General features: G+C 50.4%; 3 protein-coding genes across 8 annotated transcripts; all 3 read left to right on the top strand.

Annotated features, from left to right (window-relative positions):
• Nucleotides 1–105: 105 nt before the first annotated feature.
• Nucleotides 106–1,527, top strand: LOC120713122 (protein SRC2 homolog). The gene is made up of 2 exons (XM_039999117.1): nucleotides 106–404; nucleotides 485–1,527. The coding sequence occupies exon 2, from the start codon at nucleotides 548–550 to the stop codon at nucleotides 1,349–1,351; it is 804 nt and encodes a 267-aa protein (XP_039855051.1). The 5' UTR covers nucleotides 106–404; nucleotides 485–547; the 3' UTR covers nucleotides 1,352–1,527.
• A 5,789-nt stretch (nucleotides 1,528–7,316) lies between these two features.
• On the top strand, nucleotides 7,317–10,028 carry LOC120713119 (BAHD acyltransferase DCR-like). The gene is made up of 2 exons (XM_039999113.1): nucleotides 7,317–8,063; nucleotides 8,837–10,028. The coding sequence occupies exons 1-2, from the start codon at nucleotides 7,602–7,604 to the stop codon at nucleotides 9,719–9,721; spliced, it is 1,347 nt and encodes a 448-aa protein (XP_039855047.1). The 5' UTR covers nucleotides 7,317–7,601; the 3' UTR covers nucleotides 9,722–10,028.
• A 1,260-nt stretch (nucleotides 10,029–11,288) lies between these two features.
• Nucleotides 11,289–22,630, top strand: LOC120713118 (ubiquitin carboxyl-terminal hydrolase 2-like). 6 transcript variants are annotated; one of them, XR_005691196.1, is made up of 9 exons: nucleotides 11,289–11,429; nucleotides 12,097–12,148; nucleotides 17,928–18,065; nucleotides 18,580–18,630; nucleotides 20,902–20,948; nucleotides 21,036–21,138; nucleotides 21,223–22,113; nucleotides 22,252–22,328; nucleotides 22,423–22,630. XR_005691196.1 is itself a non-coding variant. In XM_039999111.1 (7 exons), exons 4-7 carry the CDS (start codon nucleotides 18,610–18,612, stop codon nucleotides 21,961–21,963), a joined length of 912 nt encoding a protein of 303 aa, XP_039855045.1. In that variant the 5' UTR covers nucleotides 11,289–11,429; nucleotides 12,097–12,148; nucleotides 17,928–18,048; nucleotides 18,580–18,609; the 3' UTR covers nucleotides 21,964–22,177. The 6 variants fall into 6 exon arrangements, 5 of the variants coding, with proteins under 5 accessions (XP_039855045.1, XP_039855042.1, XP_039855044.1 ...); XM_039999111.1 differs by lacking the exons at nucleotides 22,252–22,328; nucleotides 22,423–22,630 and having other exon boundaries at nucleotides 17,928–18,048; nucleotides 21,223–22,177; XM_039999108.1 differs by lacking the exons at nucleotides 22,252–22,328; nucleotides 22,423–22,630 and having other exon boundaries at nucleotides 21,223–22,177.
• The last annotated feature ends 2,681 nt before the right edge of the window (nucleotides 22,631–25,311 follow it).

The following is a 25,311-nucleotide window of genomic DNA, read 5'->3' as shown; positions in this document are numbered from 1 at the left end:
GTATCCGACCCTTTTGGAGACAAGACAGCACGGGATATGCTTGCTTTCGGTGGCAATTGGCATGCTATGCTATGCTATGCTACCACCAAGACCAAGCAATTGGGAAAGTAACAAAGAAATCTGGAGCACGCATGGTAATCTTTCTTGGGGTCCTTGGCCTTATTAATGACTACAAGAAAATCTCTTTTTGATGACGTGCTAGCGAGAAGCAGACGCACAAGCAGTCGTCCATTCAAACGCAGCGGCGCAAGCAATTGAATTGCAGAAACCGATGAGGGCCGAGGTTGATATGCTTTTCTTTTTTGTTGAGTTGTTGATTATTCTAGCCGCCAGCCAGCCAGCCACAGCGGCAACCGTCGCCCTGTTCGTCCATCCCAAGGCGAGGGCGACACCGCCACCGACAGGTGAGCCCCACGCCCCATCCTCCGCCCACTATTTATACAGCTCGCTCTCATAGTCTCATCGTCATCGATCACCATTCCAGGAGCATAAAGCAAGCATCTAGTAGGAGAAGGAGAGGAGGAGCAAAGCATCAAGCAAGCATTCCATGGGGTCCCGCTACGAGGTGGAGGTCACCGTGGGTTCTGCCACCAACCTCAAGAACGTCAACTGGCGCAACGGCGACCTCCATCCCTACGCCGTGCTCTGGATCGACGACGGCCCCAAGTGCTCCACCCGCGTCGACCTCGACAACGGTGAGGACCCCGTCTGGGACGACAAGCTCCTCGTCCCCGTCCCTCCGTCCGTGACCCGCCTCGAGGACGCCGTCCTCTGCATCGACGTCGTCCACGCCGACGCCGCCGAGGGCGTCAAGCCTCTCGTCGGCTCCGCGCGCCTCCCGCTCCGCGACGTCCTCGACGACGCCGGCATCGGGGGCAAGGTCTCGCGCAGCCTCAGGCTCAAGCGCCCCTCGGGCAGGCCGCAGGGCCGCCTCGAGGTCCGCGTCGCCGTCCGAGAGGCCGCGCCGCGATACTACGAGCCGGCTCCGGCGGCCTACGGCGCGCGCGACCCATACTACGCCGCGCCGCCGGCGGGCTACCCGGCGGCCTACGGCGGTTACGGAGCAGCCGCCGCCGCCGCTCCTCCAGTTCCAGCACCACCGGTGGCCTACGGGGCGGGTAGTGGTGATCCTTGTGCTGCGGCGGCGTACGGTTCTGCTGCTCCTGCAACGAAGAGCAAGATGGGGATGGGGACGGGGCTTGCGGTGGGCGCGGCGGCGGGGCTGCTGGGCGGGCTGGCGCTGGCGGAAGGGGCAAGCTACCTGGAGGACAAGTTCGAGGACCACGTGGCGGAGAAGGTGGAGGAGGACCTGTACGCCGACGACGACGGTGGCTACGACGACGACTCCTAGCTAGGATCACTGTCTGTCACTGGTGAATCATGCATGAGAGCCGGTCAGGTTGAAATAACAAGTGCCCGCACGCAACGCAATTACTTTGTGTGTTTGATCGTCGAGTCAGACTCCATGTTTTAATTTGGTTGTACTTGTTCGATCAATATCCAAGCTGCCTGCTTTGGTTTTGCCTTGCTTTGAGTGGGGAGGACTGGGGAGTATCCAATCGGTATTATTACGTACCTATTTTCTCTGTTTTGATTTACATATTCTTGTGAGAGCAAAATAGTAAATCATATTTCAAGGATTGTGAAGTGCCAAATATTGAAACCAATAAAGTGGTTCAAAGTGACAAACATTTGGAAATGGAGGTTGAAATTCTATTTTTCTTTATAAATGCGGTCAAAGTTGATAAGTTGAACTTATGACAAATTTAATACGGCATGTAAATAAAAATCGAGGGAGCTAGTTTGCCTTCAATTGATTTTATTTTTTTTCTGTTGTCCCTTTCTCTGTTGTCCCTGGCTCCAGTGAATAATGGAAAATTGAGCATTAACTTTTCTCCAAATTGGTGGGTGGCGTACTGCGTACATTGCGTACAAATTTAACACGTGTATGTACTGTACCTGTACTGTACCTTGCCTGGCCCATGCATGTCAGTGTCACGGAAGGATTTGGAAGCCCCTCCACCTCTCTCGAAGGAAAGGAGCATGGGCTGGGCCATACCTGGGAGTAGCAACAAGGAAGGAATGCTGGCTGGGCCCAACACCGTACAACAACAATTTAGGCCCATGTTTATGCAATAGATAAGTGGCCGGCCTGGCAACACCAATAGTTCCGACACTTCATTGAATTCAACTAATTAAGCAGGTTTACTGTCGGGCTTCGGGCCAGCAGGTAAACATGGAGAAATCCTCTATTCATTTTGCCAAAGGGGTTTCAGCCACCATCAGAGGAGAAATTATGGATGAGCTGAGCGTACGCAACATGTCCCTCAGCGAGAAATACTTGGGCATGCCTTCTGACGTGGGAGCTTCGACAAACGGTGCTTTCAAATACCTAAAAGATAGGGTGTGGAAGAGGGTCCAAGGATGGATGGAACAATCGCTCTCAGCAGGGGGAAAGGAAGTCTTAATCAAAGCAGTTGCTCAGGCGATTCCCACTTACTCCATGTCATGTTTCAGACTACCACGCGGATTGTGCGAGCACATCAATGGTGTGTTGCGGAGATTCTGGTGGGGCAGCAAAGATGGCCAGAGAAAGACGTGCTGGGTTGCCTGGGACGACATGACAAAGCCCAAGTTCTTGGGTGGTATGGGCTTCCGCGACGTAGAACTTTTCAATCTGGCGCTCTTGGCTCGTCAAGCATGGAGAGTACTGCAGGAACCGGAGTCTCTCAGCGCTCGCATCCTCAAGTCAGTATATTACCCTAATGGGGAGTTTCTGGAGGCCACTTTGGGCGCACGGCCGTCCAAAATTTGGCGTGCGATTATCGATGGAAAAGCGGTGCTGGCACAAGGCATTATCCGAAGGATCGGCACGGGTGAATCCACTAAGATTTGGTCAACCAATTGGCTACCCAGGGACGGTCTACTCAGGCCTCTGTCTCCTGCTGCAGCCGATCCTCCACAGCTAGTGAGTGAGCTTATTGATCCAACGACGGCAAGCTGGGACCGGCAGAAGGTTACCCGCTTCTTTAACCCCATTGATGCCGAGGTAATCTGTAGCATTCCTTTGAGTACCAGAAGACAAGATGACGTCTGGGCATGGCATTATGAAAAGAAGGGGATCTTCTCAGTTAAATCGGCCTATCGCATGCTCGTTTTGAATCGGGAAAGGACAACAGCATGGCTGGATGGCCGACCCAGCAAATCTGATTTCAGAGCAGAGGAGAAAGAATGGACGTCGCTTTGGCATGTTCAAGTTCCGTCCAAGATCAGAGTGTTCCTATGGAGGCTAGCCCGGCAAACACTACCGTCAGGAGATCCCCTACACCATAGGAAAATGGCACCGAGCAACATTTGTGCGCTTTGCGGTGCTAAGGACTCCTGGAAGCATGCTCTGCTAGATTGCAACACGGCGAGGTGTGTTTGGGCCCTCAAGAAGGAAGATATTGCAGAGTTCATTGGAGGTTTGCAAGAACATAATGCACGAGCATGGTTAGCAACAGTGTGCTCGTCTTTGCCCCAAGATGACCTGGTTAGAGTGGTCGTAACATTGTGGGCCATTTGGTATGCAAGGCGGAAGGCTATCCATGAGCAGAATTTCCAGAGTCCGCTGTCAACACATTGTTTTGTGAGTCGGTTTATTGCCGAGCTTGGTATTGTGAAGCCACTTCAGAAAACAACGCAGGTGAGGCGGGACCAACATCCCAAGTGGATTCCCCCTCCCTCGGGTCTGACAAAGATAAATGTTGACGCCGCCACTTCCAAGAATTCGAGTTTGGCTGCAGTAGCAGCGGTGGCACGGGATAGTACAGGTCTCTTCCTCGGAGCCTCAGCGGTGACCTTCTCAGGGATTTTGGACCCAGAAACTCTGGAAGCAATGGCATGTAGAGAGGGTTTGGCACTTGCAAGTGACCTCCTACTCCAAAAGATCCGAGTGGCGAGTGATTGCGCCAATGCAATTCGCAGCATCCAGGTGGAGTCAATGGGGCAGTATGGCCAAATAACCAAAGAGATCAGGGCGACTTCAGAACAGTTCCGGAAGGCTGAGTTCGTCCATGAACGTCGGGAGTCCAACCACGACGCGCATAGTCTAGCAAGGAGTGCTATCCATAATTCACTTGGCCGGCGTGTCTAGCTCATCGATTCGCCTACGGGCGTCTGTAACCAGTACTCTTCTATGAATTAGTGTGGAGTTTCCCCCTAAAAAAATTAAGCAGCTTGATCGATCAGCGATACACGAGATGGGCTGGGTTTCATTTAGTAACTTAAAAGTACTAGCTACTAAAATAATTATTATTTAGACCATGTTTGGTTATCATAAGTCACTCTTGATTTATGTTGGTGATTTATTTTAAGTCACTTTTTTAAATCAGATGCCAAATATATTATTTTAAGCTATTTTTGGGTGACTTTTCGATTTAAATCCCTCCAATCTATTTTAGTCAACACCCGCAATGTATGAGAAAACGATGCTTGGTTTATAGGAGAGAAGGTCTAAGCCTTCGCATCTCATTGCAGCACCCGATGCTTCATCAAAATTTTCTAGCCTCGATGCCTGGTGACTGAAACTCTGGTACAGGCCCACTGTCAGAACACTATTAGAGAAGGATCGATAGATTTGCCCTTGATAAATGTTTATTTGCTATTCTTTATTTCCAAAGTGGGTCTCGAATTCTCAATGACTGGAGCCAACGCTGCAGCATGGGAGGCTTCAACGAAGACGTGACTAAAGCCAGTTTCAGTGGGAGTTTTATGGATATAGTTAACTTAGTTCTCAATTTTGGTAACTGTGCCAAATGAGTTTCATGGTGATGAAATTCTCCTCACATTTCATAAAACTCCATCATTCTCTTTCTTTACCATGTCAACAAAAGTGATAGTATTTAATATTATGAAATTCCCATTGAGACTGACCTACTCCCTTTGTCCCTTTTAAATTATCGCTTTTGGTGTGCGTGTCACGACTGTGACTCGATTTGTAAAAAATACGTGCAATATTTATATCTCAAAATAAATTTGTTAAAAAAATTAGACTAAAAAATTTATATAATGATGTTGATTATATATTATAAATATGACGAATTTTTTCTACACTTACGTGTAGCTACTCTCATCACCAGTATACCATCATATATATGTCCGCATACTCATTTATCACTTTAAGTATGTTCATATACTTCAAAGTTATATATATATAAATTTTCAAAAGCAGATCTATTTTTTAAATATACTATGATTATACCTTAATATTAATATATAAAATAAGTATGCGGTCACATCCCCAACATTTCTTTCTCTCTTCTCTTATTTTTCTTTCTACCATTGTTGTTGTGCCTTTCTTCTCTATTCTTCAAGAACAGAAAAAAAACAAGATAAGCAGCAGCGGTGGGAAGAAAACTAAGAGAACTAAGAGCAGAAAGAAAGAGGTGAGGAGCAGAAAAAACTTTACTTAGATTACAACATTCAAGCCAAGATTACAAAATCTAAATTATAAGAAAAATTATACAACACAAGAGATTCACTAGAGAAAAAAAATCAACATTTAGCTACATATCTGAAAATGCAAAAAGGAAAAAACCATGGGCCGGCGGCGGTAGCCCTCGCCCACCTACAGGACCCAGCGCCGGGACTTCCGCCACCTCTGCAGGCACCGTCCGCGCGAGGCTCGGCCTGGACGCGGCCGTCGGCGCGCCTCCGTCGCTGTGGCTTGGCCATGTTGCCCGCGCACCTCCGCCAGGGCCGGGACGCCCCGCCAGCACCTGTCTCCGCCGCCGCCGGGGCCGGGCCGCACCGCCCACGCGCCTCCGCCGCCATGCCGCGGCTGGCCGGAGGCACCATGCACTGGGGCCTGGACACCCCGTCGGCGCCTGTCTCCGCCACCGCCTGGGCCGGGCCGCACTGCCCACGCGCCTCCGCCGCCATGCCGCGGCCGACCGGGGGCGCGGCGCCATGCGCCGGGCCGCATCCTGCTCGAGAGAGGAGATCTAGCCTCTAGAGAAGGGAGAAGGAAAGAGCAAGAGAAGAGAGAAGAGACGAGGGAAAAAGGGAGAAAGGAAAGAGAAGAGATAAGGCCGCCGGTGACCCCTCTCCATCATGAGATTTTTTCGCATGGTCACGGATACAGGCTCCGTCCGGTACTAATACGATATTTTTTTTACCGGGTGGTGCCTCTATCCGGTATTAAATTTTTTGGGTTAGCCGGTACTAAATGGTTACTTCTCGACGTCAGTGTTGTCTTTTAGTACCGATTGGTGGTTCTAGCTGGTACTAAATAGTTTATATGGGTACTGTACTGCAGAACCGATACTAAATGTACGCGTTAGTATCGGATGAAAAGACAACCAGTACTACCATACAGAGATGAATGTGCCGTTTTCTAACAGTATAATTTGATGTGAGAGAAAAATACTGCTAGTTGTTGCTGCAGAACAAAATAAATAGAATTGAAGATGGAGGGAGTAGTTGGGTGGTTAATCGATCGGACGTGGAGATGGAGTACACGCGGAGGAGCGGCGAGCGAGCTAGCTAGCTGGGTGGCCGGGCGATACTCCGAAGCATTGCTGGCACAGTGGCGAATCTAGCAAACACATCTAGAGGGGGCTCATCTCTCTTCTCATCTTTTTTCTCCTCTTTTTTTCTTCTTTTTCTCCCCTTCTTCTTCCTAATTTCTTCCTAAAAATAAAAGAGGGGCTTAGACCGTCCACAGCGATAGGAGGAAATGGAGGAGTAAATCTACTATTTGGCACTGTAGATGTACTGTTTGGCACTGTAGACAGAGAGGGCGTGGGAAACGAGGCAAGAACAAATTTGCTCTTGACATTGTGGACAGCCTTAGAGGGGTATCCACAAAAATGTTGAGGAGGTAGAGGGCTTCATCCCCTAGCGCCCCCCCCCCCCCCGATCCGTTCTGCCTGCTGCCAACCATAAGTCCGGCCGGCCAGCCATAAATGTGCACCTCCACTTCCGCACCAACCCATCAACCGTCGCCATCTCTTTCTTCCTCCACCTTCAAATCACTTTTCGCTCCTTCGAGTAAAAAAAAACAACTCTCATTTTCTCTGAACAGTCAAACATTTTCAAATTTGACTAAATATATATAAAATAATATTAATAGTTACGATACGGAATATATTTTCATACTAAATCTAATTAAAAACATAAATATTCATAATTTATTATATAAATATGATCGCATCTAAAATTATTGGACTCCTCGGGTTGCATTTTTTTAGTAGACGGAGGAAGTACTAGCTAGCTTCCATCCAGCTGCCTGCTGTCTTCACTCTTGTGCAGAGAGCAGGGCAGTACTGATGGAGCACCGACCCATCATCATTGCCATCCTCCTTTCCTTCTTCCCCGGCCGCCATTTTCCTCTCCCGACCTCACTCGTGTTTCCCACCACCATTAATGCCCGACCCACCACCTCCGATCCTGCTGGCCGGCAGAGGCAGAGGCTGAGGCTCCGCCGCTCCATCCATCCCGGATCTATCCCTATATCACTCACCCACCTCCGCGCGCTTAGCTTCACTACTATACTAGTGCTAGCTAACTCTTCAGCTCGTAGCTAGTAACAAGCAAGCAAGGAGGCAAGCACGGCGACAATGGCCGGCGTCGTCGAGAATGGCAGCGGCAGCATGAGCACCGCGGAGCAGCAGGAGCAGGTAGCGGTGACGGTGACGGGCAGCCGCACGGTGGCGCCGGCCAAGAGCCGGTGCGCCCTGGCCACCTTCGACCTCCCCTACATCACCTTCTACTACAACCAGAAGTTGCTCCTGTACCGCACCGCCGTGGACTTCCCCGAAGCCGTGGCGCGCCTCACGGCCGCGCTCTCCGACGCGCTCCGCGTCTTCTACCCGCTCGCCGGCCGCATCCGGCAGGACGCCGACGGCGCGCTCACCGTGGAGGGCGACGAGGGCGCCGAGGTCCTGGAGGCCGAGGCCGAGGGCGTCGCCGTGGACGAGCTCGCCGGAGGGGACTGCGGCGAGAGGGTCATGCAGCAGCTGGTGCCGTACACCGGCGTCATGAACCTCGAGGGGCTCCGGCGCCCGCTGCTCGCCGTCCAGGTCAGTCGTATATATGTTGGATTTGCGTGCATATAGCCATCATGCCAGATAGAAAGTCCGCATGCATGCGGCACATGCAGAATCGAAACAAATCCAATCCCTTGGTGATGTCACATGTATATTAGCGTTCATATAGATATTTCAGGCATTGTTTAGTTCTTTTTAAAATTTTACAAGATTCTCAATCACATCAAATCTTTTAACACATACATAAAGTATTAAATATAATTAAATAAAATAATTAATTATACAGTTTGTCTATAATTTTATGACACGATTTTTTAAGCCTAATTAATTCATAATGGGATGATAATTACTAAATATAAACGAAAATACTAAAATATTTTACGCTCTAAACTTTATACATCTAAACTTTATGCATCAATATAATTCTGTAGGAGCTGTAAGTTGGAATATACTAGATAACACCACACCAGGTAGCTAGTAAATACTACTACAAATGCGAGCCGATCCGCATTAATTCGCAGAGTAAAGAAGCCTTGAATGCAAATGCACCGCTGCCTCCTGCATGGGCTCGCCATAAATATATGGCTGCAATCAATACCATTTTTTCTATATTAAAAAAGTACCATTTTTTTTACATCGCCCATCCGTGCATGCTTTTCACTCTGTCGTGCTCGCAGTGGCAATAAATAGCATTGCTTTTCGCTCAGACTAGAGAATCACCGCCGGCTGAACAGAGCAAATGTAACAACTGTCATCGTAAAATTATTATAAAATTATAAATAGTAAATCTCGGTGGTAATTTGCAGGTGACCAAGCTCAAGGACGGCCTAGCCGTGGGTTGCGCCTTCAACCACGCCGTGCTGGACGGCACGTCGACGTGGCACTTCATGTCGTACTGGGCCGAGCTGTGCCGCAGCACTGGTCCATTGCAGCAGCCGCAGCCCATCCACGATCGGTCCCTGGCCCGGTCCGTCCGCGTTCGGCTGGAGCTTCCCGAGTCCGCCGAGGCCCACGAGAAGACCGACCCCAACGGGCCCAAGAAGGCCCTGGTGGCCCGCGTCTTCTCCTTCCCGGCGCCCACCGTGGCGCGCATCAAGGCCGCCGCCAACGCCGCGCTCCCGCCCCCGCCCGCCGCCAAGCCCTTCTCCACCTTCCAGTCCCTGTCCGCGCACCTCTGGCGCGCCGTCTCCCGCGCCCGCGCCCTCGGCCCCGCCGACCTCACCGCCTTCGCCGTCTTCGCCGACTGCCGCGCCCGCCTCGACCCGCCGCTCCCGCCCGCCTACTTCGGCAACCTCATCCAGGCCGTCTTCACCGGCGTGCCCGCGGGGATGCTCCTCGCCGGGCCCCCCGAGCTGGCGGCGGGCCTGCTGCAGAAGGCCATCGACGACCACGACGCCGCCGCCGTGTCGCGGCGGCTCGACGAGTACGAGGCCGCGCCCAAGCTCTTCCACTACAGCGACGCCGGGCCCAACTGCGTCGCCGTGGGGAGCTCCCCGCGCTTCAAGGTCTACGACGTCGACTTCGGATTCGGCAGGCCCGAGCGCGTGCGCAGCGGCGCCAACAACAAGTTCGACGGCATGGTCTACCTCTACCCAGCCCGCGACGGCGACGGAGGCATCGACGTCGAGCTGGCGCTGCAGCCGGAGCCGATGCGGAGGCTCCAGGAGGACGCCGACTTCCTGCTAGCCTAGCTACCGACCTACCTACCTACCTACCTACCTACCTACCTACTTTATTGGTAAAATTGCATTCAATTCCGCATGTATGTTCAACCGGTTGTACTTTAATAATGAACCTGCTAGTGCTCGATCTTGTGTCTTTTTTTTTTTGTGCGTGTGACTTGTATTTGTACTCCTACTCTTGTACTACTATCTCGTTATTACTATATAGAGTAGTACGTACGTACGTACTACTTATTATGTACCACTACTGGACGGAATGGATCGTCAGGAACAGAATAAATAATAAATCTACTAAGAGTATATAATTAATTAATTCCATCACATTTTCAGTGTCGCTGCTGCTCAAGGAATTCTACAGCCATGCATCTTGCTATTCGGAACAATTGTAGCTTCTATATATGCAGATGAGTCGATTTCAGTCTGCTTTATTTGCCTTGTCCGATTGCACCTTTAATTTCCCCGTCAAGTGAGTATCTTGGGAAATTACCCAAGTCGATCTCACATCCGACCAATCATTGATAAGGTTGCAGCAAAGCTTGCTCCTTGGCAAGGACAGCTGATGAGAAGAAGTGGCCGGTCGGCTGCCTGGTTGTAATCAAGTCGGTTGCCTCTGCAATACCGATCTAGTACATGTTGACAGCCAACAACTTGCCACTCTGGGCAGGGCAGTGCAAGAGATCAACTCGCTCTGCAGAAATTTGTTTTGGTCAGGCTTCTGATCAAACTCCCCGTGCCAAATGCATGGTCGTTTGGCCCACTGTTTCCCGTCCGACAACATTGGCCGGCCTGGGTGTGCCCGATCTAAAACTGGCTAAGTGACTGGCTGAAGAAAGTAGATCATGACCGTGACTGGAAATACACGTAGATGCGGAGGTTGAAGCTTTCTTCAGAGCTTCTGTGTCAGTTATTGTTGGCGATAGGTGGAAATGCTGTTTTTAATATCTGGACAAACTGTTGGTGCCAAGGAAGAGCTCTTGCTTGCCTTATTACCCCCTAATGTGATGAACCTGGTGCCTACAAGGTTCAGGAAATTGATAACTACTCTCTTCTTTTCATTTTAAATTATAGATCGTTTTGGCTTCTCTCGATCAGAGCTAGGGGGGCATGCATAAATGGTTGAAATAGCTTCCACATAATGCATGTTGCATTTCAAATTTTCAAAATGTATGTGTTTATGCAATACATGAATTATTGTAACTACTAAAAAAGATGGAATAAATAAATAAAAACAAGAAGAAGAAGAAACGAGAAGAAAGGGAAAAAGGTAACCAACCCTTTTCTCGCGCGGCGGTGGTCCAAACAGGGCTCCTGGCTGCTGCCGGATTCCCTATGCATAAAACAAACAGCCGGATTCTTGTAGTTTGTTGGGCCGTTTTTTTGCGATTATTGGGATGCTGCTGAATTATATATTACTGGGCCTATCTACCTACCGAGACGTGACCGGCTGGAGCCTGGCGGGGGACTCCTCTTCCCAGCAGCTGAAACGCCGCAGCCCAGCGCCCACCCTCCGGCCTCCGCGGCCCCTTCCTGCTATCCTGCTGCACCTCCTCCGCCCGCCCGCGCCGGTCGCTGCTTCCCTGCTCACTGCTCTCCCTCGCGGCCCCGGCTCGTGGTGCTTAGCAGCCGCCGGACGGCCGGAGCTAGGGTTTCGCCGGAAATCCCTGCGGCCAGGACGCCGGTCGGTTCGCCGTCTTCGTCTCTCTCATCTCATTCAGTGGTGAGCTCTAATTTCACCTCTCTTTTGCATTTTTGCCTCATATGTAAATTGGATGTTGTCTGCTAGTGCTAGTGTTGGGACTTGAGAGAGCGTGAAGAACGCTAAGACCTTATCTTAGAACTATTTATTGTAATGTATGCAAGTTTCTAAAAATGTTTGTGCTGTGTGTACCGTGGTTTTAGTTAATTTATGTTTGTATATGCATATTTTGTACTTGTATACCGTAATTGTGTATTGAATTATACCGAATTGCATGTTGAAAAAATTGGTTGGGACTACCCAGGTTTGAATGCTGGTTCCACTACTTCTTGCAGCTGCAAAATCGAACACCCAAATCCCCAACCTATGCTATATGTATTCGGACCTGACCATTTATTTTACCTACTAACTTCATTTTTTTTTGCAAAACATGGACGCCCATGTCCTATACTGCTTCCGCCCCTGATTGACCACACTAAGCCAGCCAGACGCTGGGTTTAGGGTTCCAAGCCCAATTCAGCGGCTACCTTTTTTTATTTATTTATCCGAATCGAGAATTGCATCTGCGCTCAGAAGCTGCTGGACCAAACGCAGAAAGGGTTCCTTGCACTTTTATTTGCACTCATAGCCTATCTGCTACAGCCGATTTCTGCAATGCATCTTTATTGCTGTCGTTTTCTATGTGCAGAATTGGAGTGACTGTCTCAACATGTCTTGGGCTGCGATCGAGAATGATCCCGGTAAGTTTATTTTCTGTTGCCAAGCAGTTATACATTGCAAAGTTATTCTTTTTTTAAACACGTCACACTTGATAAGGTTCCGTTCCCCCATAGCTCTGATTGGCCTTTTTGCTCAACTCTACGGATTAATACTACATGTATTATGTGTGCAAGACTGCAAGATCTTTTTTTTTTGAACGAACGGCACGAGAATGTGCCCATTTCATTGATAAAGAGGAAGAGAGTACAAGTCCAAAATTACATGGTTTAAAGGGCTAATCTCGCAACAATAAGGCCCCAAGGGGGCGCGCTCCTGCCACAATCCAGGCAGACACCTCCTCTTTAATCTTTCCTATTACTGAGATGAAACTAGACTCCTTCCGATTGAAGATTCTTGCATTGCGTTCATTCCATAAGACCCACATAATGAGTAGCGCTAGGCTACGTAATGCCTTCCGTGGCGTTCCTGCAGTGGTCGTGATGTTGATGCACCACTCAAGTGCAGTATTCGCGATCTTCCAATTTGAAAGTTTTAGGAGGGGCTCTTGGACCCAAAGCGCTATATGGTCCCAGATTCTCCTTGTGAAGCGGCAATCAGCAAGCAGGTGAAGAGCAGTCTCCATAGTTTGTCTGCACAGGGCACAAGTGGCATTGTACGGCCACCCGCGGATGGCTAACCTATCTGCTGACCATACCCGATTTTGGAGTATAAGCCATGCAAAGAATTTGCATTTCGGAGGTGCCCACGTCCTCCAGATACAGGACAATTTTGGTGCGGTGATGGTTCCAAGAAATTGTGCCTTGTATGCCGAAGCAGTCGAATATTCGCCAATCGCCGAGAGCTTCCATTTAATGGTGTCCTGTGTGCCGTTCTGCAGCACAGTTTGCCGTACCAGGCCCCAGAGCTGCACAAACTCTACTAAGTGTGTTATGCTTAAGGTGGTGGCGTTTCTTTTCTTATCTCACGTATCCAGATACTGTTTTGCAAGGCATCAGCTACCGTGCGGCACTTTCTTTTGGAAGCTTTGAATAAGTTTGGTGCAATGTCTCTTGGTCGACGTCCGTGTAGCCAACCGGACTGCCAGAATTTTGTCTTTTTTCCATCGCCAATGGTTATAGTTGTGCAGGCAACAAAGAGAAGTCGGTCCGTATCATCACAAGGGATATCAGAACCAACCCACGCTTTCTCAGGGGAGACCCATTCATGCCATAGCCAGCGCAGCCGCAGAGCTCGTGAGAACTTTTCTAAATTTAGAAGTCCCAGACCTCCCATCTCCTTAGGAAGACAAGAACGTGTCCAGTTGATTTTGCATTTTCCACCTGTAAGCATCTTGTCGCCTGCCCATAGGAAGCGCTTGCGGATTTTATCTATTTCATCCAGAACTTCCTTCTGTGGCTTGAGAGCCGTGAGTGAGTAAACAGGCTGGGCCGTTAGGACCGATTTTGTAAGGGTTGCTCTTCCGGCCTGTGTAAGATTTCTGCCGTGCCAAATCGATAGTTTGCTCGCTGTTTTATCGATGAGCGGCTGGAAGTCCACTCTACGCAATCTTGTTGTTGACAGTGGAAGACCCAGGTATCTTATCGGGAAGGCGCTCCTCTTAACCGGCAAACCCGTCAAGAGTGTTTGAAGATCAATGCCCTCACAGCTAATAGGGGTAACACTTGTTTTCGTCAGATTAGTGATAAGTCCCGACGCTTCCCCAAAGTTGTGAAGTAACTGCGCCAAGTTGCTGATGTCAGTGCAGTCCGGCCTGATAAAGATTGTGGCGTCATCCGCATAAAGTGAAGCACGAAATCTTGCTGCCCGGCCACGTAATTTGCTGAGAAGGCCCCTGGCCGTGGCAATTGATAGCAGTCTTGGAAGCAGATCGATTGCCAGAACGAAAAGCAGTGGAGATAGCGGATCTCCTTGCCGTACTCCGCGATCATGCGGTATTGGGTCAAGGGGAATACCGTTAAGCAGCACCCTTGAAGTTGAAGTGGCTAAAATGGAGGTGATCCAGTTCGTCCATCTTGTAGGGAATCCCCTCTTTTGTAATAGCGTAATTAGGTAGTCCCATCGGACGGAGTCAAATGCCTTTGAAATGTCAAGTTTCATGAGCAGGGCTGGCGTTTTATTCCTGTGAAAGCGACGCGCCAGGTTGCGGACATACATGAAGTTGTCATGGATGCTACGACCTTTTATGAAGGCGCTCTGGCAATGCGATGTCAAATCATTCATGAGTGGCGCAAGTCTCAGTGCCAGAATCTTGGTGATTATCTTGGCAATTGCATGAATAAGGCTTATGGGTCTGAAGTCCTGTATTGTTTCTGCTCCTTCCTTCTTAGGGATCAGGACGATTGTTGCCTTGTTGAGCAGATTAAGGTCGTTGCAGCGGTTGTTGTAGAAGGCATTCACCGCAGCCACCACATCCGGCTTGATGATTAGCCAGCATCTCTTGAAGAACAATCCAGTGAAGCCATCAGGCCCAGGGGCTTTATCACTTGGTAGTTGTTTGATGGCGTTGAGTATTTCGGCTTCAGTGAAGGGGGTGTCTAGTGACTCAAGTTCCACTGAGGGGAAGGTCAAGTTGTCCCATCGTAGATCTTTCGTGCGGTTGGGTGGCGCTGCTAGCATTGCCGAGAAATGTGCGTGTATTATTTCCTGCTTCTCTTGGTGGGACACAGCCCAACCTGGTCCAACGCGCAATCGTTGTATGAAGTTTTTTCGGCGCCTACCATTTGCCCGGAGGTGGAAGTATCTAGTGTTAGCATCACCTTCCTTTAAGTTTGTAGCTTTTGCACATTGCCTTTTCCGTGCTCTTTCAATCACTGCCCATCCTAACACCTTTTTGAGCTTCGCTCTGATTCAAAATTCAGCTTCGTTTAGTTCTCTATTTTCCTGGGCGATGTCAAATTGCATTATGACTTGTTGAGCCATTAGAAGTTTTAATCTCGCATCAGAAATGATCGAGGAACTCCAAGATCTAAGGGCCCTTGCCGTGAGAAAGAGCTTATGTCCAAGACGGTGGAAAGGTTCCGTGTGGGAGGTGGGTGCGTTCCAAGCTGCCTACACTGTTTGTTCAAACCGTGGAAGCCTTGTCCAGAAGTTCTCGAACTTGAATGGAGTTGGACGCCGCGGTCCAGATTGTTGCGCCAAAAGTAATGGACAGTGATCACTATGCGAAGACGAGAGTGCGTGCAGAGTATGGTCCGGGAAGGCCAAATCCCAGCCCTCATTAATGAAGAAGCGGTCAAGTCGTATCAACATCGGCCGGTGTCTCTCGTTGCTCCAAGTGAATTTGCGGTTTTGCAGATGAATCTCTTTTAACTCGCAAAAATCAAGCGCCGCTCGGAATTGTCGCATAAGTCTTAGATTCAAATTTCTATTGTTCTTGTCCCTGGCTCTGTAGATCAATTTAAAATCGCCCAGAAGAAGCCAGTTTATGCCCGGTGACGGCTTGATGGCGCGAATATGTTGCAGGAAAGCCATTTTCAGCCTTCTCTGTGAAGGGCCGTACACCGACGTCAGCCGGAAGGTCGTACCATAGTCTCTTATTGTTACCGTCGCGCTTATTTAGAAGCTCCCAATCTGCACGTCACTTAGAAGTGTTGAGTTTTCATCCCAGAGTAAAATAATGCCACCCCTTGTCCCCTGTGCAGGTTTGTAGGCGAAGTTGTTAAGACGATATCCTCCTAGAAAGCGTGCGAAGGCACTATCGACATTCTGCAGTTTAGTTTCTTGTAGGCAGGTAATGTGGCACGTTGTTGATTTTAAAGTCTCGTGTACTGCCAAGCAGCGAGCAGTTGAGTTAAGGCCGCGGACGTTCCAGCAGATCGTGTTTAAGTCATTAGTCATTGTGTAGAGAAGTCTGCCGCTTGTCTTGGCAAAACAAAATTTTAGACGCTGGGAGTCTTGGACGTGTCGCAACGGCTGTGTGACGATAATGAAAGCGTCTTGGTGTGCCTGGAAAAGCCCGAAGGTCGAGGCCAGCAGGGCATAATCGCAGTCGCTTACAATACGCCCGAAGGTCGAAGCCAGCAGGGCAGAGTCGAAGTCGCGTCACACAGAATGCCGGAAGGTCGAAGCCAGCCGGGCAGAGTCTAAGTCGCATACAGTACGCCCGAAGGTCGAAGCCAGCAGGGCGGGTAAGGAGTCTCGGCATCTGGTAGAAGACAGCAGGCCTAGGATACATGGAGCGTCCTGCGCTCCTGTGCGGGCAATGCGCCGCATCAAGCATCAGCAACCGCCAGCTCATGGTGTAGGTCTGCAGCATCCTCTCCTGCGTGCTGCAACAGCGCGTCATGCACCAAGTCGTCGTCGTCGTCCTCCAAGTTGAAGAGAGCAGTCATTGTTGCCATTATGTGATCAGGAAGGGGACCTGAAAAGGTGCTGATGAAGTCTTGGAGAATCTCCTCAATGGGCTTCATTTCGTCGTCGGAGATCCCCAGCTTGCGGCAAAGGTTGCGCTGCGCCCTTTCGACTGCCGGCAGCACCGGGCGCTTGGCTAGCCTGGCACTCCTTCTGACTGCAGTCATGTCGAAGGTCCGTCGCTGTCGGGGACGCCGCTGCTGCTGCTGCGGCACCAGAGAAGGTGACTGCAAGGTCTTTATCATGTGCTAATTGATGAACACATGATGTCATGTTATTTTCACTGGATGCTGATACTATAGTATCCAGACCAGTCTGTCTGTAGTAGTGTTTCTTATTTACATAAATTAGAAGAATGTACATACCTCGTAACATTACATGTGAGTTGCAACTGACTTTAGTAAGGTTGGAAAATTGAGATGTGCATGCCTAGTTGTCTACATCTGTCCGCTACCTTAGGAGAGTGCCCAGGTGTTTTAGGACATTGTATCCGGAGTAACATGATGGCCATTCTCATTTTGTAATTTGCAGTATTTCTGCCTTTTCATTCTTTTTTTTGAAAAAAGGCTTCACCCAGCTTTTATAGAAAGCGAATAGGTTGAAGTACAACTCCACGCTAGTTAAGACACGCTGGGGACACCAGCTTGCTAACAAAGCACACTGTCCCCAGCGTGCTAACAAAGCACACTAAACCGAAGAGCCACCAACACACACTACTCTGCCTTTTCATTTTGGATTGTGTCAGACTAACTGAACGGGTATTCTCAATTTAGAATTTCCTATATTATGCATTTGTGGTTGGAATGGGATAAAATAATTTGGGGCAATTGTGTTCTTACCCCTGTTTTAAACCTCAATTGTGTTTTTACCCTCATTTTTTTCACTTTGCATTCTTACCCCTACTGTTTGGATGCGAACCCTCCGTTTGCCCCTGTTTTTAACTCCGTTAGCTGCAGCAAATATTTAGCGAATTATAAAAATAAGAAAACCCTCCATAATAGGGTGGAAAGACAGGACTACCCTTTATCTTATCTCTTCAACCCCTTCCCCTCACCCTCCCATCTCCGTTCCTGAGCCTTGCTAACCCTAGCGAGCGGCGTAAGGCAGGCGGCGCGAGTGAGTTGCGGGCGGTGCGGGAGGCGCGGGAGATGCGCGGCGCGAGGGAGCTGCGGCCGGTGGCCTGCAGCGGCAAGCGCGGCTGTGTGGCACGCGTGGAGGGGCGCGTGGCCTAGGCGTGGAGGAGCGCGTTAGCGTGTGCAGGAGAGGCGGCGTCGAGGGTGCGCGGAGGAGCGGTGCCCCACCTGCGGCCCGCGCCCCTCCACGCGGCTGTGGCCTGCGGCGGAGGAGCGCGTGGAGGAGCGCGTGCAGGGGTGCGCAGCTTGCGGCAGCTGTGGCCTGCCCGTGGATTCCCTTGCCCCTGGATTACTCACCAGAATCCCTTGTTTGCAGTCCTGATCCTGGATGATATTTGCCACCCTGCCCAGCCACCAGTTGCCACCAACTTGTCCGTAGGGAGGGGCATGGAACGATCTCTGCACCTGGCTGATGTTGCCTTCTTCAATGGGAAGCTGTACGGACTTGCTTTTGGTAACAAGCTTGTTGTCTTTGACATTGATTATGACCTTGGAAGTAAGCTGAAGATCTCAGCCGCTGAATGCATAATCAACTCTGTGGATGATTTATGGGACCGGCCACAAATTCTTTCAATTTCTTGTTCATATTGATATTGAAATGTTAATGCAATATGATGGCAAATAAGGGTATATTTACAAAGTTCTAAAAAAGTAGGGGTATATTTGCAAGGGCAAAATTGTCTTCTTTGACAGTGTTAGGTGATGTTGACGGAGTAGGGGTAAAACAAGGCTTCGTTTCAAAACAGTAGGGGTAAGAATGCAAAGTCAAAAAAAATGGGGGTAAAATCGCAATTGAGTTTCAAAATAAGGGTAGAAACGCAATTGCCCCAAATAATTTCTAGAGCCTGGAACTCTCTTCCTCTGCTTGATTATATATGTCAACCTGCTCAACTGCAGACTCTTCCTTGTTGCACCTTGTATTTGTTGACCACCTTTCTGGAAACTCATGAGCTTTTATCTTGCTACAGGCCGGTGTTTTTACAGACCTGTTGCAGCAGATGCAACTGAAGGGCCTTCAAGTAAGTAATCAACTACTTTCACTTTGAGTCTATCTTCTTGATAAATGTTGATGGTTAGCAAACAGTCACCCAACCTTTTCATAATTATACAGTTGGATTGCTATTCTGGTGTGTATGCACCGTACCAAAATGAGCACCTGTTCATAGAGTGGAATCAGTAGCAATAACTATCCACACTGGCAGCTTTTCAAAAAAAAAAAAAACTATCCACACTGGCACTAACACTGAGGATATCTGACGAAGTTTTGCTTGTTTTATACTTTATTATGACAGACATTGCATGCTACAATTCGTGATGGACACAGATATTTGTATGATAAATAAAACAGCCCTTGCAAGATTTTAGGGTCCCCTAAAACATATAAATGGGCATCACATTAGTTTAACGTACCTCTCTAAGCTACCTGAAGTGAACCATGTAAGCGACCTTTTATAAGCCCACAACGACCTTTATTTGAACTGCATTGCAGTCACCTTAGCATAAACAGATAGTAACAGTGACAACTGTTTCTTCTATCGATCCCTGTGGCCTTTTGTCGTACTTTTTTAGTTTTTTCAAGTTTTTTTTCTTCTCAAACACGCAGGAGAGCTGCGTATCTTGTATTAAGAGAGAATAAGAGTGGTCCAAATACATAGAACACTCCACACCTTGGACCAGAGTGAGGAGCGTGCAGATCTAAAAAAGACTATTACAAAAAACACACAAAGTTGGGACCAGACCACATCCAAACCAGCTAATGGGCATGCCTTTCCCCCAACTCAAGGCTTAGGGCAGCGAGCCTCTTAGCCCCTGAGAATTGCCAAAGGTGTGATTCCTCCTTGAAGGCTTGCACCGCGACCTGTAGGTTTGTAGACGCTCCCTCGAAAACACATGCATTCCTATGCTTCCAAATGGTCCAGGCTCCGAGGATGCACAAAGAATTAAACCCCTTCCTGTGTTGTTTCTGAAGTTTCCTCTCAGCTTTTTTCCACCAATCAGCAAAGCTAACCGTCCTTGTTGGTGTTAAGCGAGCCAGGTTTAATGGCTGCAAAATGGCAAACCAGAATTGCCTAGCAAAAACACAGGAAGTGAGGATGTGCTGAATGTTTTCCTCTTCCTGGTCGCAGAGCGGGCAACGCTCAGGATGAGGGAGGCCTCTTTTCTGTAGACGGTCCGCAGTCCAACAACGGTTCCGAATGGCCAACCACACAAAAGTTTTACATTTCCTGGGTGCCCACGACTTCCATACTTTCTTCCAAGATTGAAAGGTGATGGCTCCGACAAAGAAATTTTTATATGCTGATCTTGTAGAGAATTCCCCTGAAGCTTCAGGTTTCCACCGATGGATGTCATCTGTATTATTTAGGTTAACACCAGTTAACATGTCCCACAGCTCAAGGTATTCTACCAGGCCAAGCCACCCTAGAGCTCCTTTTATATATGCCACCCAGGAATTCCCCAGCAAAGCCTCAGCCACTGTTCTCTTTTTTCTGAATTTTAGAGGTACACAACTAACAACATTTGGGGCCAGATCCTCTAGACAACTGCCATGCAACCAACGGTCAGTCCAAAACAATGTGTTTCTTCCATTACCAACCGTAGTTGTAATTGCACAAGCAAACATAGCTGTTGTATTGGAGTAGACCGGGATTTGTAGGCCAGCCCAAGGCCAATCAGATCTGGTTTTCTCAAGCCAAAGCCATCTCATTTGTAACGCCCAGCCCAAGATCTCGAGGTTGTGAATGCCCAGCCCCCCAAGATCAATAGGTCTCATGACCTTTTCCCAGGCAACTAAGCAATTACCACCATTGGCATTTTTTCTACCTGTCCATAGGAAACCTTTTCTTATTTTATCCACCACGCGTAAGAACCACTTGGGAACTTTGATGGCAACTAGCAAGTGGATGGGAATTGCAGTAAGAACAAATCGTACTAGCACTGTTCGTCCAGCCAAGGTTAGCAGCGAAGCTTTCCACCCTGGCAGTTTGTTAGCTATTTTCTCAATCCAGGCTAATAAATCCCCTCTTCTCAGTTTCTTGTCAGATATAGGCAGACCCAAATAGGTAATCCAGGCTAATAAATCCCCTCTTCTCAAGTTTTTAACCTTTGCTAAATATTAAATACTAAACCTACATATATTGTGCAGCAATATAGAGCATAAATTTAATGTTTTGGGAAACAAGAGTGAGGTTCTGCCTTTTCTTCTTTCTTTTTTGTGAAACTTTTTATTTGTTTTACATTCAGAAAAGCCAGCAGAGCATGATATGCTATGTTTTTTTTCCCCTTATCAGGTTGATGAACTCTACTCACTTGACCTGGATGCGCTCGGTGATCTTCAGTATGTTATCCTACATCTAGCATTACCGCGAATATTTGCTTCTTCTTTTCCTTCTAAATTCACCTAATTTCTGTCGGCATTTGCTAGGCCAATATATGGGCTCATAGTACTGTACAAATGGCGACCTCCAGAAAAGGATGAGCGTCCTGTCATCAAGGATGCAATCCCAAACCTTTTCTTTGCCAACCAGGTCAGAAGCATTGAGTTGCCAAGCTACTTCTGCCACCTTTATTCATCTGCATCTTTTAAAATCAAGCATGTTCTTCACTTGCAGATAATTAATAACGCGTGGGCAACTCAAGCTATCCTTTCTGTTCTCTTGAACTCACCTGGCATCACCCTTAGTGACGAGCTTAAAAGGCTAAAGGAGTTTGCAAAGGACTTGCCACCCGAGCTCAAGGGATTGGCCATAGTCAATTGCGCAAGCATCCGTATGTTAAACAACTCATTTGCAAGGTCAGAGGTCCCGGAAGAGCAGAAACTATCTAGCAAGGATGATGATGTTTACCACTTCATAAACTATGTTCCAGTGGATGGTGTCCTGTATGAGCTTGATGGACTAAAGGAAGGGCCGATAAGCCTGGAGAAATTCCCAGGTGGTGTTGATGAGGCGGGGTGGCTTAGGGTGGCGCAGCCTGTGATTCAAGAGCACATTGACCGGTTCTCTCAGAATGAGATAAGATTCAGTGTGATGGCAATCTTAAAGAACCGGAAGGAGATGTACACAGCAGAGCTCAAAGACCTCCAGAGGAAGAGGGAGAGCCTGTTGCAGCAGATGAGTGATCCTTCTGCCAGCAGGCATGTGCCATCTGTCGAGCAGTCTCTAGCAGAGGTAGCTGCTCAGATCGAGGCTGTGACAGAGAAGATCATAATGGAGGAAGAGAAGTGGAAGTCGGAGAACATGAGGAGGAAGCACAACTACGTGCCATTCTTGTTCAATTTCCTCAAGATTCTCGAGGAGAAGAAGCGATTGAAGCCCCTGATAGACAAGGCATCCTGTGTTTGTTTTAGTTGAGGTTTCTTGTAGAGACTGACTGTGTGGCCCGTGTTTTGTTGGCCAGTGTTCACTCCTATTTTTAGCTAGTGCACAAATGTCTGCTCAAATATATCCAGGCGAATGAATCTTGAAGAGGCGAGTGTGCCGTGGAGTTTATCCAGTCATACTGTATGAGAACTATACATGGTTTCCCCTTTTTTTTCTGGCAGACTAATTGTTTTATTAGCTGACATCTGTTGAACCTCGTTTCCGTGTCATGGTTCTCAGGGTTCCTGAAACTTGTCTCTTTTATTTTCACTGTTACAGGGAGGTCAATCGCCGGTGACCAAGAGTCTCAGCCAACTCTTAAAGCCCACTCGAGCCAACGCGCCGTGGCAAACAAGGTACAGTTTCCACTCCTGCAATTGATTATTGTCTCTGGAATTTCTGGTTTTGCTGGCAGAATACTACGAGTCCTGCTCATTAATCATTATGCAGCGTCTCGTACCACTCAGGAGCCTGCCGGTCATCCTCAGCACACTACTAGGGTACAAGAGAACAATGAGCTGTCAGAGGGAACCAGCACTACAGCTATGAGAGACGGCTCAACCAGCAGCCAGGAGGCGCCGAACGGACTCAGATTCTATAACATTGCTATGGCATGTCACAGTGTAACATTGGGACGATCTGCAGCCTTCAAAACGAATCCAACGATCCGCGGCACCTCCGTTTTCATCTCCATACTCTGTTTTCATCCCGTTTACAACCCTACGAGCGAGCGGCCGTGCGCCATCGCTACGCGCTCGTCGACGCGCACGACGAGCTGGCGGACTCGCTCGCCTCCGCCGGCGCCGCGCCGCGCTCCACCTCCTCCTCGCGGCCTGTCCGCCGACGCAGCAGCCTGCCGCCTCGCCGCCACACTCCTCGTCGCACATCAACTTCGCGCCGTCCTCCGACTCCGAGCTCGGTTCCGCGCCCTCCTCGCCGCCCCACCGCCGCCAAGACCACCACCCGCACCCGCACCCGCACGCGCTCCCGTACCAGCATTCCAGGGACGCCGCCGGCTACGGCTACGCGCCCAGCCCGGCGCCCGCCGCTGCCTCTCTGCTCGCGGCGGCCCGGCGGGAGGGGGGGGGGGGGGGGGGGGGGGGGGGGCGAGCCTGCCTCCACGCGTGCGGCGGCGGCCCGCTTCGGCCTCCCCACTCACGACGACGAGCCCGCCTCCCAGCTCCGGCGGAGCGCCCTCGCCTCTACTGCGCGGGATTCGGCGAGCGCGGCGGCGGCGACGCCCAGACGCGCAGGAGACCTCTGCGTGCGGGCCGATGGAGCAGGTCTGCAGCGTGAGCGGGGAGATGCTGCGCACCTTGCCGAGGCGGACCTCTCGTTGGAGGTACTCGCCGAGCGCGGCGCAGGCCGGAGGCGCGCCTCGACTAAGGAGAGGGCCCGGAGCAGCGCGACCCACGAGAGCGCGGCGGCGACGGAGACCACGGTGGCGAAGACGGAGCAGCACACGAGGAAGAGTCCCTCCCGCCATACGGGCGCGAGCGAGCCGATCCGGCCCCGCGGCCCCGGGAGCAGCGGCGGCGCATGGCCGTAGCTGGCGTTGGCGCGAGCGGCGGCGGCCGGGCCGCGAGGAGGAGGTGGAGCGCGGCAGCGGCGAGCGAGTCCGCCAGCGCGCTGTGCGCATCGGCGAGCACTTAGCGGTGGCGTACGGCCGCTCGGGCGGTTGTAAACGGGAGAGTACAATTCGCGGGCAGTACATGAAGAGTGTCATGTCGGTCCCCAAACTTTGAAAATACATATCTAATTCCTAAAGTTGCTAATCGGTTCACGTGAGGTCCAAATCTTCATAATCCATCTTAAACTGCACCCGTGGCACGCTAACTGACGAGGAGATGGACCTGCTATATGGGCACCACATATTAGGTCAACCTCTCTTCTTCCTTCCTCTTTCTTTTTCTCTCCCCGTCGCCTTGATCTCTTGCCGGTGGGCGCACGTGGGCGCGAGTGGCAGCGGGGGGCGGCGGAGTGCGGAGGCCACAGCGGTGCAAGGGGCAGCGAGAGCGGCGTGCAGACCCTCAAGTAGCAGGCCGCAGGGGCAGCGCAGGGAGCTGCAAGACCAGAGCGGAGAGCTAGTGCACGATGCCAAGCGGGGGCAGCGCTCGCCCATGGCCGCCGTCCGCGCGCTTGCCCATGGCTCGCGGAGATGGAGGGAGCAGAGGAACGAGGTTGGGGAAGCGCAACGCTGACACCGAATCCCGTCTCTGAATCGCGGCTGACCGCGCCTGATCCGCCGCCATCCAGGGTGGATCTCGCCGTCCGTATGGAGCCTACCGCGACGCCGTGTTGCTCCGCCGCCGGCCACGGGCCCCCTGCTCCGCCGCGACGCCGCGCTGCTCCGCCCCGTGCACGCCCCTGCTCCTCCCCGCGCACGCCACGCGCCCACGGACACGCCGCCGCGCCCGTGCCATGGCCGCCGTGAAGGCCACTGGCCGAGGGAGCAGGGGAGGGCTGCGCCGCCCATGGCCACGGGGACTCGGCGCCGCGCACGCCCACCGCACCGAGGGAGCAGGGGAGGGCCGCGCCGCCCATGGCTGTGTTGCTCCGCCGCGAGGCCCGCGCATTCCTGGATCCGGCGTGGGTGGCCGCCGTGCCCGTGCTCTGCTTCGCCCTCTGCTGCTCGCCGCGTGGGTCGTTGCCCCTGCCTTGGCGTGCCGGCGTGCGCCCCGCACTGGCCTCCGGCAGAGGGAGCAGGTGTCACAGAACAGTCCAAATAATACCAATCAAGTGCAATAATTAACACTTAAACTCAAACCAGAATTATTGCACTCAACCAGTACACTCAGACCGCCTGCTGTAACCAGGATCGATTACACAGGAACTCTCGCCAAAAGACGAGCACAGATGATTACCGGCGATAAAAGCGTTCAAAGCCATTTACAACCCGAATTTAACAGAAGTACCAACTTAATCTACAGTAAGTGTTTACAAGCCAGTTTTACAATTCAAACCTCAGAGTTCAAACGCAGAGGAAAGTAATTTAGAGTTTAAAACAAGCTTCAAAATACAATACGATAGATAACGTCGACGACAGAAGACGAGCTTCACATCTTACCCACTGATGTGAGGCTCAACCGCCCGAACTTCACGGAGAAGACGGGACCCACTCGACCGACCAACCCGGAGGAAGTGGTTGACCGATCCACGAGGCGCAGATCTCCTCGAGGTCCTCCGGAACGCATCCTACTAAAATATATTACAACAACAAGCCTGAGTATTCTAATACTCAGCGAGGCTTACCCGACTATTGGTATATACTTAGCCGACTCCTAATCATGCAAGCTTTTTGGCTCTGGAGTTGTTTTGCTGAAAAGCTACTATTAGTGA

Source organism: Panicum virgatum, chromosome 6K (assembly GCF_016808335.1).
Source record: "Panicum virgatum strain AP13 chromosome 6K, P.virgatum_v5, whole genome shotgun sequence".
Lineage (NCBI taxonomy): Eukaryota > Viridiplantae > Streptophyta > Magnoliopsida > Poales > Poaceae > Panicum > Panicum virgatum.
This window is presented reverse-complemented; position numbering and strand designations above follow the sequence as displayed.

Excerpts from the sequence above, each read along its gene's own strand:
- LOC120713119 (XM_039999113.1), top strand. The coding sequence starts at position 7,602 with ATGGCCGGCGTCGTCGAGAATGGCAGCGGCAGCATGAGCACCGCGGAG. Across the intron at positions 8,064-8,836 it reads GCCCGCTGCTCGCCGTCCAG|GTGACCAAGCTCAAGGACGG; the intron begins GTCAGTCGTATA and ends GGTAATTTGCAG.
- LOC120713118 (XM_039999108.1), top strand. The coding sequence starts at position 18,024 with ATGTTGCCTTCTTCAATGGGAAGCTGTACGGACTTGCTTTTG. Across the intron at positions 18,066-18,579 it reads GCTGTACGGACTTGCTTTTG|GCCGGTGTTTTTACAGACCT; the intron begins GTAACAAGCTTG and ends ATCTTGCTACAG. Across the intron at positions 20,949-21,035 it reads GATGCGCTCGGTGATCTTCA|GCCAATATATGGGCTCATAG; the intron begins GTATGTTATCCT and ends GGCATTTGCTAG.
- LOC120713122 (XM_039999117.1), top strand. The coding sequence starts at position 548 with ATGGGGTCCCGCTACGAGGTGGAGGTCACCGTGGGTTCTGCCACCAAC.